At 32.7% G+C, this 21,745-nt stretch overlaps 1 protein-coding gene across 1 annotated transcript in view; it reads right to left on the bottom strand.

The window, feature by feature from the left end:
- Nucleotides 1-1,320: 1,320 nt before the first annotated feature.
- Nucleotides 1,321-21,745, bottom strand: part of LOC129227238 (cytochrome b-c1 complex subunit 2, mitochondrial-like) — a 36,804-nt gene continuing 16,379 nt past the window's right edge. Inside the window, exons 5-11 of the mRNA XM_054861747.1 lie at nucleotides 21,161-21,383; nucleotides 10,379-10,535; nucleotides 8,090-8,153; nucleotides 6,223-6,361; nucleotides 5,090-5,250; nucleotides 4,156-4,309; nucleotides 1,321-1,676 (exon numbers count right to left, since the gene is read on the bottom strand). Of these exons, the coding sequence (XP_054717722.1) occupies nucleotides 1,590-1,676; nucleotides 4,156-4,309; nucleotides 5,090-5,250; nucleotides 6,223-6,361; nucleotides 8,090-8,153; nucleotides 10,379-10,535; nucleotides 21,161-21,383 (985 nt within the window). The 3' untranslated portion in view covers nucleotides 1,321-1,589. The remainder of the gene's footprint in view (nucleotides 1,677-4,155; nucleotides 4,310-5,089; nucleotides 5,251-6,222; nucleotides 6,362-8,089; nucleotides 8,154-10,378; nucleotides 10,536-21,160; nucleotides 21,384-21,745) is intronic.

Raw genomic sequence — 21,745 nt, 5'->3', positions numbered from 1 at the left:
ATTTAACTCATAACTTAACACTAGAAAGACTGAAAATTGCTGTATATGGAAGTTAAATGAAGTCAGTTTCGGATTTCCTAATTTTTTTGAATAATTCATTTAAATTTATTCTTGTGCAAGTCCACAAGACCAAAGCATCTTTTCTAATGATTGAAGAAAAGCTAAGTGCATACTAATGTACCCCACAGCATTATCTTTACAAATCCAAACTTGTTTCCTTTTTAAAGATCAACCCCTGTTATTTCCTCTAGCCACTATTTTGAGTAGTGTATTTGAAATTCAAATTGACTGTTTATACTCAAACTAGACAAATGGCCTTTTTTCATGTTACATTCATTAAGAAAAACAATTTTTCCAATTTATAATTAAATTATCCAAGGAGCCCCTCTCACCATTCTGAATATTAAGATCAATATTCATGCTCTTCTGAGATTAATACATAAATGATTAAATAAGCACTAAAATATGATCACACAATGTTCAGTTAATTTATTATTGGAATGCTGAACACTAAAATTAAAGATATCTCAGGCTGCAGTCTTTCTAGTGTTAAAATTTAAATGCATTATAGATTGTAATAGCTTGAAGAACATTATTTGTAATAAGTATACTTAATTATTATTAATAATACTTAAATAGAACCCATTGTTCATTCTTAATTTTCAAAGCTCTAGCTTTAGAATACTTTGAATGCCTTTACAATGAATATTATTAGGGACTTGTTTCTTTACCAAAAGCATCTTTCATTGCTGGATTTTCTGGATGTATTTTAATATGCATGATGCTTTGATTTCAAGAACTAGTCTAGTATTACAGCAAAAGTATTATATTTGTATATTGTCTTATTTATTTGAAAGATATGTATTTCTGTTGAAATTATTAAAATAATTTATATTAAGCATTTGTTTGTTTCATTTATAAAATTTTAAGTGTTCACACTGTTTACAACATTTGATGTATGCAGTACAACTTTAAAATTCGGAAACTTCTAAAGACCAGAAGGACCAATACTATGCATACACTCCTCCGAATTAGAGGTTTTCTTATGTATTTGGTATAACAATAACTAATGGCATAATGCTGTTTTACAAACTTATGTTATTTTCAGCCATGGAAAATCACCACTGCATTCCTAACTTCTGTCTTTTTGTGTGTGTGCAAAGTATATTTCATATGGCTTAAAATATTTAATTTTTCAAGAACTTAACACTTATGGAAGATGAGTAGTAATGTAAGCACACTTAATAATTATAAGCATCTTCATTTTACTAGTTTATTTGAAACTTAAATAAACAAGTATACATTATTGTACAAAATTTAAATACAATGTCTGGCATTCAAAGAAATTATTCGCAGAATTTTGAGAAACTATCTTAATCAAAAGATACATGATATAATCAGTTAAGCATTATTAGGATGACGCAAAATTTTTTATCTTTACATAATAGTAAGAATAATATATTTCTTTTAAATAATGTAAAGTTTGTAATGACAGACAACAATATAAAAGAAATAAATTTTGATGTTTCTAAATGTATTTTAATTGATTTCAGTTGGCATATTTAAAAGTTCAATCTACAAATGTACACTTATAGCAATTCATCTAAATGGGGTGTTGAATGTAATCGACCAACTGCAGCCATTGCTGGTTTGGTTTTTGTGACTTTTGATGCAATCTAGGAAAGAAAAAAAAGGAAGAATGTAGTACTTCAATTCAAGCACAACAAGCATTTACACAAAAGTTAAACAAGATTTCAGAAATCAAGTCATAAAATACATTTCAAACATAATATTTCCACAGGGTCATTCATAATTTTTTCTATGAACACACTATAGAAAAAAAATCTTTGAAAGAGTACAGAAACAATTCAAACAAAAGTTTTATTTACAGACCTAAAAGGTGCTCTATATATGAACCCTTGCTCACAAGATACACTATACTCAACAAAATACTTATCAATGTTATTAGCAGCATATATATCCATTCATACAGCAAAACAGGAAAAAAGCAAAACTTTTGCATACCCTCATTAAAAAAAAAGTACACAAGGATAACACATGCTTTCAATACCTAGTGCCATGTTGAGTAGAATGTGGCAGGAACTAGACTATTGCATTGATGTATACCATGTGACCAAGGGTTTACACCTCTTATTACTTCTGCTTTTGCCTTTGTTTCTTTTAAATAGTGTGTTTTGAAATTCTGCTTGGAGGGGGGGGGACACCAATTAACCCTCTCTACTGTCCTAAATGACGTTCCTGACTATTGCTATTCTTATTTGTTATTAGCACAGGTTCAAAAATTAATTTCAGTAAATATATTTTAAATAAGATCCCAGTTAGAATCACTGGTTGGATTTGAAACTTGGCTTCATTAAATTTAAACATCAAAATCCTAAATGATTTCATCATTGCTGATAAGTAAGCAGATGAGACATTATTAATTATTTAATATTCATCATAGAATCTTTATGTAATGAGTAGAGAGGTACCAAGTACTCGGTAACTACTCGGTACTCGGCCTACTCGGCCAATTTGCCGAGTACTCGGTACTCGGCCAAACTCTGATCAGATACTCGGCCAATACCGAGTAGTTGCAAAAAATTGAATATTGTCCAACACAGATTCTAAAATGTCTAAAAAAAAAAAGCATTATATTCTGCAACCATTTACAATTACAATTTATAAGTCAAATTTAAATTTTGAGAGTAATGCAGTTTGTAATGCTTCAATAGAATAAATCTTTATTTTAATGTCCCCAAAGTAAATAAAACTTATTATTAGAAATTATGCAAAAAAGGTAAGTATATTTTTATTTTATACTTTTATATTAAAAATGGATTTTTGCTACAAACAAAAATTAGTTATAAAAAATAAAAAAATACCTTTGCTTAAAAAATAAAAGGAAACAAAACAACCTTAAAAGCACAGTGCAGGAACACTGCAGACACGTGTTTTGGCGTTACAAGGAATTCCTTTTTCAATGCACAAAATGGGAGCTCGTGGATTTAAAGGCATCCGACAAAAGTCGGATTTTTTTTGTCAAATGTCTTTACATTCTTTAACTCACATGTTATGTCTTTAACTCACACTGAAAAAGACGTTCTTTGTAACGGGAGGGGAGGGGGGCAGAAACACGTGTCTGCAGTGTTCCTGCACATTTGTTTTATCTGCTTTTAAAAATTATTTATGTTTGGCGGACTAGAACTATGATTGGTATACAGTGAAACCCCTCCTAACAGACACCCCTCTTATGCGGACAATTTTTAATTCCCCAGTTCCAATGCAAATAACATTATTAAACCCCTGTCCTGCGGACACCTCTCTATTGCGGACAAAAAAAATTGTCCTGTTAGTGTCTGCATTAGAGGGATTTTACTGTTATTTGTTTTAATTCCAACTTGATTAATCATACCTTTTATTTATTTATTTTTAATTTAAAAAATTATTTTTTTGTAAAATTTTTGACACAAACAAAATTGTTTATGTAATACGTAATTAAATTTCAGCAGGAATTTAGTTTTAAAAACTATTATATGGACCAGGAGGTCTATACTACTATTCCAATAAGTTCAAAATTCATCACATGTGTGTCGGTGGTTCTTCTTAAAACATAATTGGTACTTGGTAACTCCGCCGAGTACTCGGTAACTTGTTACTCGGCCAAAGTGCTACTCGGTACGTCTCTAGTAATGAGTCATGCTCTGTTTTCTCAATATTTTATTTTTTCCAAACTGCATCAATTTGTTCAGAAATTTAGAGGAAATTGTGATTTCTTTAAAGCATATTCTGAGGCAGCCTCAGGTTTGTTTATATGTAACTTGACAACACATTACAATTTCTTAACTCTCTGGTTCTGAGACTCCTCTTCCCCATTAAAAAATTAGTGTTAAAGTGCAAAAAGAAAGATGCTCCTGGATCTTAATTTGTTCATTTAAAATTTTCTTTTAGCAGGACATGAAATACTTTCATACAATATTTTTTTCTCATTTGAACCCCCCCCCCCCCAAAACCAGATAAAGAATGGTAAAAATTTTCCCAATTAAAAAAAAACAATTAGATGGCAATTAAAAACTTTCACTGCCATGCGCCACATGCAACAATTTTCAATGATGTTAATTTTTATAACTAAAAATATGTAAAGGATTTACTTACTGCTGTGATATCAGAAACTTTCAAATCATCAATGATTTTTTCATAATCTTTCAAGTCTAAGAGTTTTTTAAATACTGAAGCTTCAACAGCCATTGCAGATACCATGCCTTTGGAAGAGTCTCTTTCTTGGTGTAATTTTGCCTTAAGTTTGTGCCTAGATGAAAAATTACATATTTTGGGTCAAACATGCAATTTAAAGATCCAATTGTCTTTGTACCCTACAGTACTTTTACATAACTGATGTAAATGTTCCTGGGGAGCTGAATCCCTCCAAAAATAAGTCAAACCAAAGCAATTGAATTTTTAAATGCTTTCTAAAAATATGTGTGAAAATATGCTTGTCTGGCTGCATTGGGTAGAACAAGAGTTTGACTGACTTTTATGAAATTTGACAAAGTTATTTCAGAGTAAGGTTGTGTACCTTATAGCATATTTCTAAAATTCATATCTATTTATTTTTTTGCAAACTTTTCACATAAATTCACCAATATAGAAGTGAAAAATTTCTTATGTATTTTAAATTTGTATGCCACTTGGAATTCCTGGATTTTTCTGCTTATATTTTTTGGTTGAATAAAAACTTTTTAGTACGAGTTCAAGGCTTACTCGTGTTGTAAATAATTTATAATTACTTTCCTTCATTCATTGGCTAATGCAGCCAGAGCTCAAATAATGCAAAAGGGTGCCCAAGGCTTGACATTAATTTGGGTCCGCATAAGCTGGTTAACTTGTTGAAGCAAGTAAAATTCTCAACTTACATTGTACCGAAATTTGGGAATTCACATAATATCCTTTTTGAAATCCAAGGTCTAGGAAACAATATCCCTTCAAAACTACTAGTCTACCCCTAATTTAAGCAAGAGTCCTTTCAAATAAATATTGCATAACTAAAAAATTATTTATTAATAGTTTAATAAATTACATAGTTACATACTTGGCATTTTCAACCACACTGTCGGTAATCTTCTTATCTGTTCCGATTTTCCTCATTTGAGAGGCAATAGATTTCACTAATGAAGACATGTCATTTGGATGGCCAACAACATAAACACCGAACATCCCAGTATCAGCATAATTGATATTCAAACTTGAAACCTGTAAATACATAAATAAAAAAACGTATGTAAATAAAAGATATGTAAGAGTAGAACTTCATAACATACCTGAAATGGGGAACCAATTTACTCTGAAATACCACATTTAATTTGGCATTTGGATAAAAGCTCATACATGTAGAATACTAAGGATTATTGTTCTGCATTTGTAGGCATACTAAAAATACTGTAAATATTTCTTCATGCATATGTAGTAGAACCACTGAGAAGAGATAAAATGGAAGAAGTGAAGACTTTCATTCGTGAAACAAAGACCTCAAGTCAGATGATAGATTTTAAAGCAAAGCATTGGAAGAAATCAGATTTCTTTTGCTTGTTTCATGCAAAACGTGTCAACCATTCGTTGTTGACGAGTCACGTGACTTGGGGGGGGGGGGGGGCTTTGCCTCAGCTTTTGTTAAGCCAATAATTGGTCTTACTCCCTCCATTTACTAATTCCTGCTCTAAGAGTAGAACCTTGATTACTTATTGGGATCAGGACCAGACTTTTTTCGGTGAATCAAAAATTCTGTATAAAAGACCCAAAAATGGCTGTCATGAGACAGCACAGAAACTAGAACTCTACCTTTAAACATATTTACAAAATGACTACCCAGAAGGTAGACTCACATCAGTCAATTTTTTTTTTAAACAAAAAGTCTAGTAATTTACAGCTGGCAAACAAGAAAAATATTGCAGCACATTTGACACTTAAGTAAGGGTATAATGCTAATTATTCAAAAAATACTTTTATTTTCTGGACTAATTCTTTAGAATTTTTATAAACATCTTACAGATATCTATTTCTTTTGAATGTTTCATCTGATACTACCCATTTTAATTTTTCTGAACACAAATATGCTCAAAATGACTGTTTTTAAGAGAACAACCCAAATGTAAGCAAATCAGTACTACTTCATACAAATAAAAACATCAACAATACAAATATTAATGAGGAAAAAAAAATTCTTACAGCAAAAGGATTTTGAGTGCATTTTGCAGCAGCTTCACCAAGTATGGAAAACTTTCCACTACTAAGTTTGTTGTGTGAACCAGTTCCCAAAATGCATTGTAAAACTCCTAAACTTAATGCATCTTTTACATTGGAAAGCCTAATAAAGAGAATGAATTAATAACAAAAAATAAAAATAAGTATGCCATATTCTATAAGTGAGAAAGAAAGAATTTATCAAAAAATTTAAAATTCATAAAGAAATTATTCAATTTAGAAGTATTAATTCCAACACACATACATGTGTACAACATACAAATACAAAAGTGACGACCAGCAACAGGCTCTGGGCCCAGCTAGACTGGTTCCTAGTCAATTTACAATCCCCAGTGAAGATCAATGGCCCTCTTAAAACTATCTACTCCCTTGCTCATTACCACCTCTTCCGGTAAACTGTTCCAAGGTTCCACTACCCTGCTAAAATAATAATTTTTCCTAACATCCATGTTAGCCTGAGATTTAAATAGCTTAAAACAATGACCCCTTGTCCTGTTTTCAGTGCTAAACTTCAGCCCCGTAACATCTTTCGATTTAATAAATTTAAACAACTGAATCATGTCCCCTCGGTCTCTTCTTTGTCAAGACTGTACATTTTTAACCTTCTAAGCCTGGAATCATAGTCTAAGTGAGAAAGTCCATTTATTAGCCTTGTAGCTCGCCTTTGAACCCTTTCCAATACATTAATGTCTTTCTTAAGATAAGAAGACCAAAACTGAACAGCATACTCCAAATGAGGTCTTACCAAACTTCTATATAAGGGCAGAACTTCTTCAGATTTGTTTGAAATAGATCTATTGATAAACCCAAGCATCTTATTGAATTTCTCATTTCTTTTGAGTAATAAAAAGACATTTTTTTTTAATAGGAACAAAAAAAAAAAAAAAAAAAAAAAAAGAAAAAGAAAAACAGAAGAAGATAAAGATGTAATTGGTATTTTAGTCAAACCTTGTTACCACGACCGCCGGATTTCATCATGACACTCCGAATATTGTGTCACTTTTTCAAATTACAGAATTTATCACATATAATCTTAATGCTAAGTGCCTCCCAATTTCATGAGTTTTTTTACTGTGAAACTTGGTTACCATGACACTTTGGGCTGCTTAGACCATGTCAATGGCTTATGCAGGATCGAATTTTTCTATACAATTGAAATATTTTCAGTAAAATAATGTTTGGAGGGATTATTATTAAACTATGAACAATCCAAAGGAGAGAGTTATAAGTAATGTTCAGGCACAAACAGAGAGGAGGTCTGTATCACTTGTCAAGATATTTCTCAAAGTTGAAGTAACCAGAACTCAGTATTAGACTTTTTTTGGTCATGTTAGGACGTCTTTTATGGGACCATCCATTGAAATACATATATGTTTATATATTTAGATTTTTAATTGTAAAAAAAAAAATGCAAATGTCATGTGAATCAGTTTTAAACTACCCTTTCTAGATGCTTTTCTCTTCATTTTTTCCCCAACTACAGCAGTGGTCACAACTCATCCCCTGGATCCATTTTTGAATGGGCAACATTCATCTGCAGTCTTTTTTCAGAAGGCTCACCGCTGTAGCAAAGCAGCAGCTTGTGCATATTCAATCATTTTTTAATTTCCTGACATTTATTTAACCATTATTTCATTTTTCATTTAAAGGTTTTAAAAACTAATGGAAAATTTCACACACATACATTCTAAAATTAAATAAATAAAACAAATAAAAAATACAATAAATAAATACAATGAAATTAAACCAGCAATTTAGCATTTAACTTCACAGCTCTTGAAAGATTGAACAGAAACAATAATTGAATATTAATCAAAAAATTTCTAATTACCCTGCTCCTTCTGCAACTATTGCAGCTTGTACAAATGGAATATCAGCTTCAACTCGAATTTCACCTGAAGTAAAAATCATTAATTATAACACGCATAAAAAGAATAAATGAATAAATAAAATAAAAGTTTCAACTCTACCACAAAATCAGTAAAACAATTCAGTAATATATCTATTTTTTCAATGATGGAACATTTATCAATTCAACCAAAAAGAGTTTTTTTTTTCTTTTATTTTTCATTCAATGCTTTATGTATTTGATATTTACAATGCCAATACCTTACCTTTGATAATAAATTGATATCGATAACACCTATTAAATGCAGTGTTGATTACAAATACTGGAAAATAAATGATATTGAAACATCCCCTTACCCTAATTACACCCTGACAAGCTCCTACTACCACATTTGAAGTTTAGGTCCTTGGTAGACCTTCACTGAACTTATTTTCTATATCATGCTGCACAGCAGAACCTACCAGGGATCAGGGCTGGATCTATAGGGGGGCCATGGCCCCTCCCAAAGCTTTGTAATTACAGGAATTTTTTTTAAGGAAAAAGAAAAAAATATTATGAGAATATAACAAAATTTAACACATGTATTTTACTGAAAAAGAAGTATAGGCCTTAATTGGGAGATAAATTATATCCCTATCCTCAAAACAAAACTTTTTTTTTCCAAAATTTTTCTCCACCTTTTACGTCATTTCTTGATTCCAAATACAGACACTTGGACGATCTCTAAATGCTGCAGTTCTCAGAGTATACCTATTGTTCACAAGACCAAAGAGAGCCTAAATTTTCGTTTTTATGGCTTTAATTTCGAAACTAGGAGGAGAACCCGCTTTTCCCATGCCCTTTCACAAATGCCTTGATATGTAGCAAAAACTTGCATTTTAAGTCTTTTATTTCAAAAAAAAGTCAACAGAAACTAGCTTATCCAGTTCTTATCACATAACTTGCTTAAATGCAACTTAAATGAATTTTTTTGGAACTTCAATTACAAACGAGTTTTGACAGGAGCTAACGAATCTTCCATCCCTTTCTAAAATATGTATAAATATAGTTAAAAATCGAATTTTTAGAGCCTCAAAGGCAAAATATTTCCAGGAAGGAAGGATTCTAAGCACCTTCACACTTTCTTTAATGCAAGCAAACATTACCTAAAGGTGCATTTTTAAGCTGGACAGCTGAAGAGCTAGAAGAGCACCCCTCCTCTTCTAACTTCTCAATGTATAATGACAGAATATTTTGGTTTCTAAGCTTTCCTTTCAAAAGGTATTTTGGGGCCAGCGTCCGTAACCTGACCTTTCTCCGTACATCATCAAAAATAGACAAAATGCGTTTTTAGATTCCTAATTTTCAAAAACTACTCGGAATTTTAAATTTTGAAATATTTTCGAGGGAGATTCCTAAATCCACCCTCTCACCTAATGTCTCGATACCCCGAAAATTGAGTTTTTAAGACTTCATTTTAATAAAACTTCTGGGGAGTTATAAGGGTCCAATTTCCCAATAGGCAGAGTAGGCAGTTGCCTAGGGTGGAAAACTTTTCAGGGGGCTGCAAATTTGCTATTATAATACACATTTTTTGAATTAAATTATTATTCTTGAAAGTAAAATATTAGCATTCTTTCATTTTTCACAGAGACAATTTTCTTGTAGTTTAATATTGATTACTTTCTTACATCTTATGAAAGTCAAATGTTTTTTAATCATGGTATTTGCCGAATAAAAAATTTTGTGGTGGCTCACTGTAATCACTTCAACGGGGCGCGTCAGAATGTGAAACGCCATCATTTCTTCATAAGTTTGACAGTTTGAATCTGGGGAACACTTTTTTACGTTTTTTTTTGAGTCAAGGATACTTTGCTTCTTTTAGGGGGGAGGGGTGGCAGATTTCAAATTTACCTAGGGGCGGCATAGAGCTAAATTCGGCCTTGGGAATTTTGTTCAAAAATTTCGGATGGCCCCTCCCAAACAGTCGGCTGGATCCGCCACTGCCAGGGATAATAGTACTCCCTAGCACCAACGCAGAAGAGAGGTTCTAATATGGTAAGATAGCCATTTGCACAGGCTATCTGGAAAATTTTAATTTTGGTACTTACATCCCTTTGCTTCTCACTGTCTCATATAACGAAGCCTAAACTGCACACACATTTAATGTTAACAATCCCAATGCAAGCCATTTTTTAAATTTAGTCCTCTAAAAGATTTTATTTCCAAAATGTTGATAAATTTGACTATTTTGAATAACAAAAAAGCATAAATATGTTTTTTATCTCTTACCTCCAGCAAACTTTGAAACCTGTTGACCAGTAGTAGAACCAGCACTGTGTAAATTAAATAACTGGTCAATTTTGCTTTGAAGATGATCATGATTAATGCCGACGCCCACCACAGAGGTTCGAGATGCAAGGTAATTTGACTTGACAAAGTCATGCAACTAAAAATGCAATATTTTAACACTGAATGAGTGAAAAAGTGAAAAGCATTATACAGGGTGTCCAAGAAGTCTAGCACATTTCAAAAATTCGGTAAAAAAATAAATAAAATAAACAAGATAGAAAGTAAAATTAAATTACATTTATTACCTCATATAGTAAAGTTTTTTAAATGCAATTGCAATGCAAAATTGGGTGTGGGGAATTTTTAAATCGAGAATTCCCAAACAGGTGGATCAGATAAGGTGGTTCCATCCAGTGGCCCCCGCTTTCTTTCTTTGGGGGTTCGACAAAAACACTGTGTATTCCACCAAAGTGCACAACATTTCAGATCTTAAACTTTGCATTACAGCTGCAATCTCACAAGTTACAGAATCAATGCTACAACGAACTTGGTCAGAAATTGATTATAGGATGGATATTCTTTGTGGGAAGAAAGGGGCCCACATCGAGGTGTATTGATACGTTTAGAAAAAACTTTACTATTTGAGGTAATAAATGTAATTTAATTTTACTTTCTATCTCGTTATTTTTTTTACCGAATTTTTGAAACGTGTCAAAGACTTCTTGGACACCCCGTACAATCTATAGCAAAACATATGGAACACAGAAATATTCCCCAAAATAATAATAACTTATGAAATTAATCAACAACAGTAAAGACCTCCAGCCCCAGCACATAGCTTTGCTGAGCCCCATTTCCTCAAATTTGTCTAATTTCAAGTAGCAGAGACTAAGTATGTACTAGCCACGTTCGCAAGAAAAGCTTTAAAAAATGTAAGTTTTGGTTACAAGATTCCTAATTAATGGTTTTGTATTCCTTCAACAATTAAACATTTCTCAATTAAGTTTAGCAATTCATATTTGAATAATTCATTCTTATTTTTAAAAAACTAATATAGTAAAACCTGTAAACTTGATCACCATTGTATGTTCACCAAAATATGTTATACCCAAAGAACACATATAAAGCATAATATTTTGCAAGTTTGGAAATGGATTTCACGCACATGAAGCAAATCTTGCAAACATATTTACTGTAACAGCTCAAACTAAGTTACAACAAAAATGTGTAGGGGAGGGGAATTTTTTGGACTGGTCTGGTCATTCGTTTACGTGTGTAAGTAGTGTTATCTAAAAGTCAGCAAGTAGTGTAGGTCTAAAGCAGTAAGTAGTGTTGATTTAAAAATCAGGTTTAAACTAGTCGTTTTTCGGCCACATTAAAAGGTTTGATGTCATTGAAAGGGAAAAATAGGAATACATAAAAACAGATTTTGCACTTGTTAAGTCAAAATGGGTGCATTTATCTACATTCAGTTAATCACAAAAAAAAAAAAAAGAAAGTGAAAGACTGCAAATAAGGGGAGGGATTTACTGTACATGAAGCAATAAATGACACTATATGAAGCCTATGGCTGCAAAAGTAAACATCTCTAAGGAAAAAACCTTTTTTTAATTAAAATTCACATAACTGTCACGACAAAAATGTATAAGCAACAAAATCTTTTCCCATTTTATTTAAATCATTTAGGGAACCATTTTGAAGTAGTCTGACAGTCTCAGGTTGTTGCCTTACTTAAGTATTGCCCTGAAAAAACCTCAAAGGCATTTGCACAGAAATTGAAATTAGACATACCTACATTTGCAGTGACACGCTACATATACAGGGTGATTAGAATTCAAGTTACAATTTCAAAATGCTCAAACTTAAACACTACATGTAATGACTTGATCTTTCACCAGAACAGTCATAAGGTCATCGGATATTGTTTGGCAAAGAGGGGGGGGGATAGTTTCAAAATGGGCATTCATAGGTATAGGGTTAGTAAATTATAATCACCGTGTACATATTCACTTGCAAGACTTATTTCTTCAACTGTAAGTCCCAGATGCATTCTTTCAATAGCAAAACTAGTCAAAATGAGATGCTGAGTTAAGATATTAAAAGTTTGAAGTAAAAAGAGAAAATATGTGAAGAAATAAAAAATCTAACATTTAATACAGCCTTTATATAACCTAGGTCTCTAGACATATGTGGCAGTGAGAAGCAAAGGGATGCAAGTGGATTATTTTAAGTTTCGAGTAAAACACGTTTAAAGATCAGATCCTACGTAGGCTTTCATTGAATTTTTTTCTAAATCATGCTATACAGCAGCACCTACCAGGGCTACTAATACAATCTCTTGCCCCAAGAAAGAGAAGAGGTTCACCAACCATTTGTACTGCTTATCTTCAAATTTTTAATTTTGCCACGTGCATCCCTTTGCTTCTCACTAACTCATATGTGCTACAGTGAATTCCAAAATTGGACAATGTCTACTTTCACCAGCAAATGTGTAAAAATATGACTCAATATTTGATTTGTCACTGATGTATCTCTGATTGTTGACACTCACTGGAGAATGACATTTACATGATTTCGATTTTTCATAGTAACACATACACACAAATGCCAAGAATAATCAGTGTCCAAGAAATTGCGGGCCCCAGATCATTTAGATGATTACAAAGAATACCTTAGCAAGAACAAGAATCTTTCAAAAGCCATTAAAATTAAATCGATTAATAATCCTGATTTCTTGAAGAAAAAAAAGCAAAACAAATCATTCACAATGCTTTTACACTAATAAATACCGAGATTCCAAATAAGCTAAGCTAAACTGGCAAGCTTCTTTTCAGGTATACATTTGAAAATATCATAGCTTGATTACAGATCTACTAACTTTATGAAATGAAAAAACAGGAGATTGGGTCAAAGTTTCAAGGGAGAAAACGGGAGATTTTAAATGACATTATTTGAGGAAAAAATATGGTTTTATCACGTATTTTTAGACCAAAATATACTATTTTAATATATATGTTTAATAAACTCTGAGTTCTAAAATATTTCTTCTAAAATAGCATGCAAACAACATAAGCTTTATCAAATATTACTTTTTAAATAGGGTCTGGTGGGGTAAAGTGGTCATAAAATCAAGGTTTTTTAACTTAAGTGGATAACAAATAAAAGAAATTCCTTAAACATTTAAATTTTTTTTGTTGTTATTTTACATTACGTTAATGAAGAACACGGTACATTGAATTTCAGAAAGAAAAATATTTATTTAAGTAGTTTTATACCACTTTCTTTTCCCTATATATTTATGATAACTTTACCCCATGGGGTGGGGGAAAGTGGTCATAGCATGGGGTAAAGTGGCCATACTTAAAAAAAAGATGCAAAACCAGTATGAATTTCCATATTATTTATATATTTTGGGTTATTCATAATGATTACACTTATAAACACGAGTATATGCATGTATACACGAGTACATACGTGCATACATGAGTATACAAGTATATACATGAGTATATGCATCTATGCATCAGATGCGAGTTATGCACATGTCTAGTCGAGTATATACGTGTATACCCGAGCATATACGTGCATACACGAGTCTTCACGAGTATATATGTGTCATGTGGAAATGTGTTTGGTAGAGTATAAACGAGTATTTACGCATATTAGACGCATATATACCCGTATAGACGAACATCATGTGCATGAATGTATATCTTTCGAGAATATACATATGTACACGAATATATACGAGTATACACGTACATATAAGTGTACATACGTACATATACAGGTATACACGAGTATGCATGAATATACGTTTATATGTCTAATGCGTATATGTACTTGTATACACCAGTATGGACGTATATATAAGTACATATAGTTGTATATACGTAAATTAGGTGTATACACCAGTATATGTGTGTCATCAAATGCTTGTATGTAGGTGTCAACTAGTGTATGTACTCAGGATTATATATTCATGGATATATCAGATGCTTTTATGCACGTGTTTACTCGAGTATATAGGTATGTGTCCATGTATTTACGTGTTACGCATTTCAGGAGGCTCCACCCCTTGCTCGCTCTGCTCGACAACCCTGTTACCCACCAGCGGTGGGTGACAATTGATGCCTTTAATGTTTTTGATGATTTAATAACCGGCTCCTTATTTCCGGTTACTTAAGTATAAGAGGAGTGAGACAGGGCGAAATGGCTTCCCCTGAATTCCCTACATCTAACAGAACCAGTACTGACCTGGTAGACGTCGCCAGTCCGAAGGAGATTGGGTTACAGCCACAGACAGAAGCACTCAGAAATTAATGCTATAGAGTAGGGAGCTGTCCCTGCTCGCTTCGCTCGCCAACCCCGTTTGTCTCCTGTGGCGACTCGAAACCGACTGCGTTTGACAATTATTAATTTAAAGTTTCTTCACCCGGATATCCGCCCCCTTAAGGTTTAGAGGGGTGAAACGGAGTGAAATGGCTTAATCTGGACGTCCTGCATCCAACGGTACTAACACTGACATGGAAGACATTGCCAGTGCAAAGAAAATAGGTTTAGAGACGTACAAACAGACAGACGTGCAAAGAAAATAATTGTAAAGAAAAGCGAGTATATACGTGTATAGACGAATATATACCTATATAGAAATATTCTTGTAGACACCCATGTAGGTATTTATTGGTACAATTATGTAAATGCATTTTTTTTAGTATACTTGTAACTCTAAATACCAGTGTATAATCGTTATTATACAGGTAAAAGCACGTATTTAACCTCGTGTTTACAAGTTCATACTCGTATGCACACGCAAATACGAGTATATACTCGGCCCGATATGTATACCCACATACATACTCATGTATGCATGTAGTTACATTTATTCTTCTCCATGCCCGTATATACTTTTGTATACAAATATATAGTATACGTATATACACGTGTCGGCGTGCTCATATACATATTTATGTAAAGCAACGTGTATTTACGTAAAGCAACGTATCGATTCGGACATGTGCATCTATATACTATTATACATGTTTACGTACATATATATAGTAGTATCACACGTGTATGTTCGTAAATTAAACTTTATTTCATACCATTTACTGTAAAAACAATACATATTTAGTTAAATGAATATTTAACTAATATCTGCCTTGTACGTTAAGATTGAGTGACAGTAGATCAACGATTTACCTTAAGCCTAATTATATGACGACTTTACCCCATCTTACTTGAATTGCTCTAAAATATTATGTAAAATAAATACAGATAACTGTTAAAGTGAAAATGTTCTTGAGACATGTAGGAAGCTTCCCGTGCCGTCCGTTTGTTCGAAATTCACTTAAACAAAATTTCCATGAGAAGTCAAAAGAGCTGTTTAGATTTTTAAGTTTTTCATATGCACACAAAATAATTTTTTTTACTAAATAAAATATTGGCAGTTGTAAAATTTTGTATTCAAAATGTAGTTTCTAACTTCCCTACTCTAAAATAAAAATTTTATACTTATTCAAGCATTTATTTCCAAGTTACAGCAATTTATTTGATGTATGACCACTTTATCCCATTGACTACTTTCCCCCACCAGACCCTATATATATATATATATATATATATATACGGGGTCGTTGAGGTAAATCCGGAATTTGTTTATTAACTGCCCTCTAGCGGTTGTTGAGCGCATATTTGAGAATAGGTTATCTAATGGCATAGGTTATCTATCTATAGGTTCATATCGTCACGAGGCGCGCACATATAGACACGTTACAACAAGCAACAACATGAGCCGGGAACAAGACAGAAGAGCAGCGATCCTTGAGTCCTGGTAAATCACCTGGTGAGCTGGTAAATCACCAAAGGAAATTATTGAGTGGTTATCTTCAGGTATTATCTTCTGGTCAGTTGAGTGGATGCTTCAGAAGTGCCCTCCATCATGCACACCAAATTTCCAGCAGCAAAGGGGATGTTATGCCACCTCATTTCTTTGAAGAAGGTCTCAGAATCAACGCCGATGGATACTTTCACGTATTGGAAACGGTAGTCAAGCCCTGGATGGACATGGTGGCCGCCAGAAGAGATTACGTCTTCCAGCAGGACTCAGCGCCAGCCCACAAGTCGAGAAAAACCCAAACGTGACTTCACAGTAATGTGCCCTACCACTGGACACCCGACTTGTGGCCACCCTCCAGCCCAGACTGCATTCCTCTCGATTACTACTTTTGGGACGTAGTTGAGGAAAAGGTTAACGAAAAATTTCATAATACCAAGGACGTGCTGAGAGCCACCATTACTGAGCTGGTGCCCAACGTGGACAGGAAGGAGGTGAAACATGCATGCGGTCTCCACGGCTGATGAGCTCTGGATTCATACTTTATCTTTTTCTACTTAATAGCTGTTTGCAATTTTCCTTTTTCTCATCATTAATTATTTATAATTTGTTTAATATTTGCAATTGTGTTGCTTAATTTTATATATATATATATTAGGGTGGTCCTTATTTATATGGGAAAATAATTTTTTCGGAATTCAACAAGTGACGCCCCCTAATTTTGTGACACTATAATAAAAAGTAATCGGTACAAAATTTGAACTCGATCGGTCAATAATAACACGTGCCCCTAGGACGTTGAACTTTAACATTTTTGATAATTTTCCCACAAATCTTCGAATTTTTACTTCAGACCCCGTACATCGTTTCTTCTATGTTTGCAAAATATTGCTACAGCGAGGTAGCACTAAAATTAATCTTTTTAATTACTTCATATCGTCTAAAGATTTTACATTGAATAAGAATGAAATAGTGCTTTAGAAACTTAACCATAATCGTACGCTTTTCTCAATGTATCTCAGTCGTGTGCAATTTTTTTCCGATAGTCTTGGACTTTCTGTAAAATACTAAATTGCTTTTGTGACTCATATTTGGAAAATTGATTGTGAAATTCTTCGATTAATTGTGCTCCTCTTTCAGTTGTATCATTCACAACTTTCAGCATTTTAACGATATATCTTCCCTTTAAATAGTTTCCTTCATTTTGCCATGAATCAGTATCAAATAGGAAAACATCTTTTGGTGTTTGTAACTTATCAAACAGTTTTATTGACTTGCAATTGATTCTATAAAAAGAAGATCTTTACTAAGAAAGTATTCCAAATCATCTACTGTTATCTGAAATTTTTTATACAGTCATCAGACACGTCTTCCTATTCAGCAAGCATTTTTTTGAAGTAGTCTTTTCCTATCTTCAAAGTTAATTCATTCATTCAATACGGACAAAGCTACTAGTTCATCCTCGAAGTACCATAAGTGATTTATGAATTTTTCAATCACTGCTTCTGCTGCATGTTTGTCATCATTTTGTACGCTGCAGGTTTTTTAGACACTAGACTTTATATTAATTTGAAAGGCCTAGAATGGGTTGCTGCGAAAAACTATATCTTCATACAACATTTAACTGTAAAACAGCATTTACGGGCATTCTCTTCATGTAAGGTCAATTTAAATTGTTTCCTAAATACATAGATATTCAAACAATAAATTCCTTTTGCCACCCATCTGGCTCACAGATAAGCTCCAGGTTGCTGAAAACATATCCCTGTAGGAGGGAGGACTTCACCAAGAAATATTATTACACGTTATGATAATTCTCTGTAATATTTCTTAATTCCGCTTTCTACGAACAATAAGTCATCAAATTCTTTTAGAATTTAAGTGGTATGTGTACTTTTTGAATTTTGAAGTGCTTAAATAATGGAATATCGAGTCTAGAAATAAGAAAGGCAAGAACTTCTTTAAAGACACTCTGCAGTACGATTTCAAGTGCATGATGATAGCAATACAAATGCAATATATCACCGGTTCAGCTTTTGCTCTATAAAATTGCATGCACAATTTATACGGCCGGTATTGTAATTCGCTGTATAAAACACTACAGCTTGAACAGTTGGAAATAAAGGGCCATCATCTAAGATATGATATACAACTGAAGAAATATCTCAAATTCTGAGTAACTGTTCAACATAGGGACCTGAAGCTATCATAGTAAGCCTATCGGCGTTTTTTTTTTCTTTCAGTTACATCTGTATGTAGCTTTGTATCCCAGAGAATAACTAAAAAATCTAAATTTAAATTTATGAAATCTGATTTTACCTCTCGAAGATTTTCTCTTGCTCTCTTAAGGGATGTACGATTGATCATAAGCTTATTTGGATTTAAATGAGCAGCATCTTTGTCCCTGATATGGCATTTGTCTAACATTGATGAAATGCGAACAGATATCAATAGTTGTCAAGCTTTTTTGCGCTGTGGTAGACCAGATATAGAAAAAAGGTTCAACAGTTTAGGATAGATACCCATTTCGGTTTCTAAATCTTGTGAATTGCAAGAGGAATTTGATGACAATAAAGGACTATGTACTGAATTAGAAGACAGTTTAAAGTATAGATTTTTACGTTATTCCGATCTGGAATTTTTTTAAATTTATATTTTAGATATGGAAAATAAAGTTTATTTTTATGGTAGGGTAATCGAGGATTTTTCAAAATTTAAATTATAAGAATGCATAAACATTTAAGTACATAACTAAAGAACAGCGAATTAAAATATAATTGTCATTGCTTATATTTATAGCATGGAAATCTAGTGACCCTATTTGCCACACCTATTACATACACAGAAAATTTTCTAAATCAACACCCCCAAAGCCTGGAGGAGGCAATTTGTTGTTGTCAAAAATCATTCATTAATGGCCTTTAGAATCCCTTATGTCCATTTTGGTGGAAAGAAATGTTCCAATGCCTCTTGGTTTGAAACGAGCGCGAATAGCGGTATGCCTGTCCCAAGGCCATTGGTGTACATGCACCCTATGTAATATATAAAATTTTACAGAATGAAAGTGAGAGAATGGTTGTTCTGGAAGTAACAACATCTATTGAGGTTCAAAATTACTTTAAATACGAAACCTAGGAATATTTTTACATAAAAACGAGAAAATCCGCAATTTTTTCATCGAAACTCAAAAAAAGGGGACCCCAGGGGCACGTGTTAATATTCATGGATTGACTTAAAATTTTGCATGGATCATTTATTTGTATAATGGAACAAATTGAGGGGGCGTCGTGTAAAATATCTACAACTTCAAAAATAAGGAACACCCTAATATATATATATATATATATATATATATATATATATATATATATATATATATATATATATACATATATATATATATATTTATATATATAAGGAACATTTTTTCTGGTCCCAGTCCCTTTGAATGGAGACCTGCATGTATCTGCCTCTGAATAAGGGACACTCTATTTAAGAGACAGTTACAGCAAAAACTTAAAAAACTGAATGTAAATGCATACAAAGTATTGAATTTACTGGAATTTAAGAATCTAAATTCAACTGGTGAAAGTTTGACATTAATGTGTACTGATAGGATGCATTTTTTTCAAGAATTTCATAATGCATGATGATGATGCATTATAAAATTCTTGCTGAAATTTAGGCATGTTTTTCCCTCTCCTCAATTCATTCATGTGGGCTGATGGCCGATGGATGGTTGACGGCGCACGGTTAACTTTGTGAACAAAATTTGAAATGTAAACATTGATTGAAATTTTAATTGTATTGAATTTTAAATTATATGAAATGTAACAAGTTTACGCAAGGAATGACTTCAAAATAATTAATATGAGTTACAAAACTATACCATTGCCAAATTTTTTATTAAGTTTTAATTGTTAAAAGAATCAATTTTGAAATTTGAATAATTTTGAATTTCATTCAGTATACATCAATGATTTTTAGCCTTTTAATTTAATGCTTTATGTTTATTACCAAACTAAACTGATTTAATACATGGAATATATAAACTCGAATACCTCCGAAGAAGGGACACCTCTATTTGAGGGACAAAATTTCCGGTCCCCTCGGTGTCCCTTATCAAGAGGTTCTACTGTATATATATTAGTGTCATTAGCCATAAGACACTTACGTAACCTTAACTACAATTTTAATTATGTAAATAAGTCAGAAAAAAATGTAATACAATTTTTTTCAGAATATATACAAATAAAGTATATATTCTGAAAAAAAAAATCACCAAAGAGTTTTATACAGCAGTACTTTTAAGCTTGCATTTCAAAAGCTTTTTTTTTTAAGGGAGGGGGGACATGAAAGCAAGGGATGCAAAAATAACTCTGAATTTTAGCTCAATAGGCATTGCACAGTATTCGGGAAATTATCAGAAAAAGGACAAACCAGAAACAGATGCTAAAAGATTGCTGTCCAATCACTTGCAATGGGGTGAAAAATTGCCTAAACTGTTTTCCCACGTGCATACGATATATTGTACAGAACAGTGGTGTCGTCAGTTCTTGAAGAGGTCGAGAAGCTATGGCAGGGCCATCTATTAAGTTTTAGAAGAACAATTTTCCTTTTACAAACTAAAGTCTGGGTAAAATAAATGTGAAGAAGAATGGAAGAAATTAATACTTAAATGTAAAACCGGGAGAAATGGATAAAATACAGGAGCCTCCCGTGAAAAACGGGAGAGTTGGCAGGTCTGCAATTACTTATTTGTCAAGCAAAATGCAGTAAGAATAATTAATGGAAATCCAACCCTTTTCTTTGTTTTTTCTTAACCATTTCAAATGTTTGAAATTGCTAGCATAATTTGTGGTTTTCTGAAACATAACAGCAATTCTCTTTTCAACAGCATCTTAATATTTTTTACAAAATTATGCATAAAATTACTTTTTAATTACCATTGTTGAGTTATGCTTTCCAACCATAAACCTTGGGCTGTAAAGGGAATTGTCAAGACCTCCCCTGAATGCAACTTTATGAAGATTTTCCATAAGCACAGCCTCGGGACTATTTTCATACATAGCTAAATCCACATTCATTCGTGGGGCAGAATCATTTACTTCCCATTCTTTAAAAGCTGGTTGAGTTACTATGTCAGCAAGAACTCCAAGGCCCGAGTCACTGTAATAACACAAACACACAATAATATGAGATGATAATATTATTTCTTTTAAAATGCTGTTAAATGCATTATTTGTGTCAGTTTTGCTGCGCCAACGGCCCGCGAAGTTGACTAATATGGCCAGCTGTTTTGCGCAATGTTACAAATTGAAAACAGTTAGTAACAATGTCACAAATTTGAGGCGAAATATTCAGAAAGTGGTTTTTAGTAATCAGATGCTAACTTCACATTAAGCAACAAATAATTATAATAATAAATCTTGGTTTGCAGCTTTCTTTCATTTTCCATTTTTTCCTGTCTTATTTAAGAAAAAAGTGTTATGACTGGTCTGAGAGAATTATTTTAATATCAGGTGTGCCCT

This window comes from Uloborus diversus, chromosome 8 (assembly GCF_026930045.1).
Source record: "Uloborus diversus isolate 005 chromosome 8, Udiv.v.3.1, whole genome shotgun sequence".
Classification (NCBI taxonomy): Eukaryota; Metazoa; Arthropoda; class Arachnida; order Araneae; family Uloboridae; genus Uloborus; species Uloborus diversus.
Note: the sequence above shows the minus strand (reverse complement) of the source record. Positions and strands in the feature narration are given on the sequence as shown.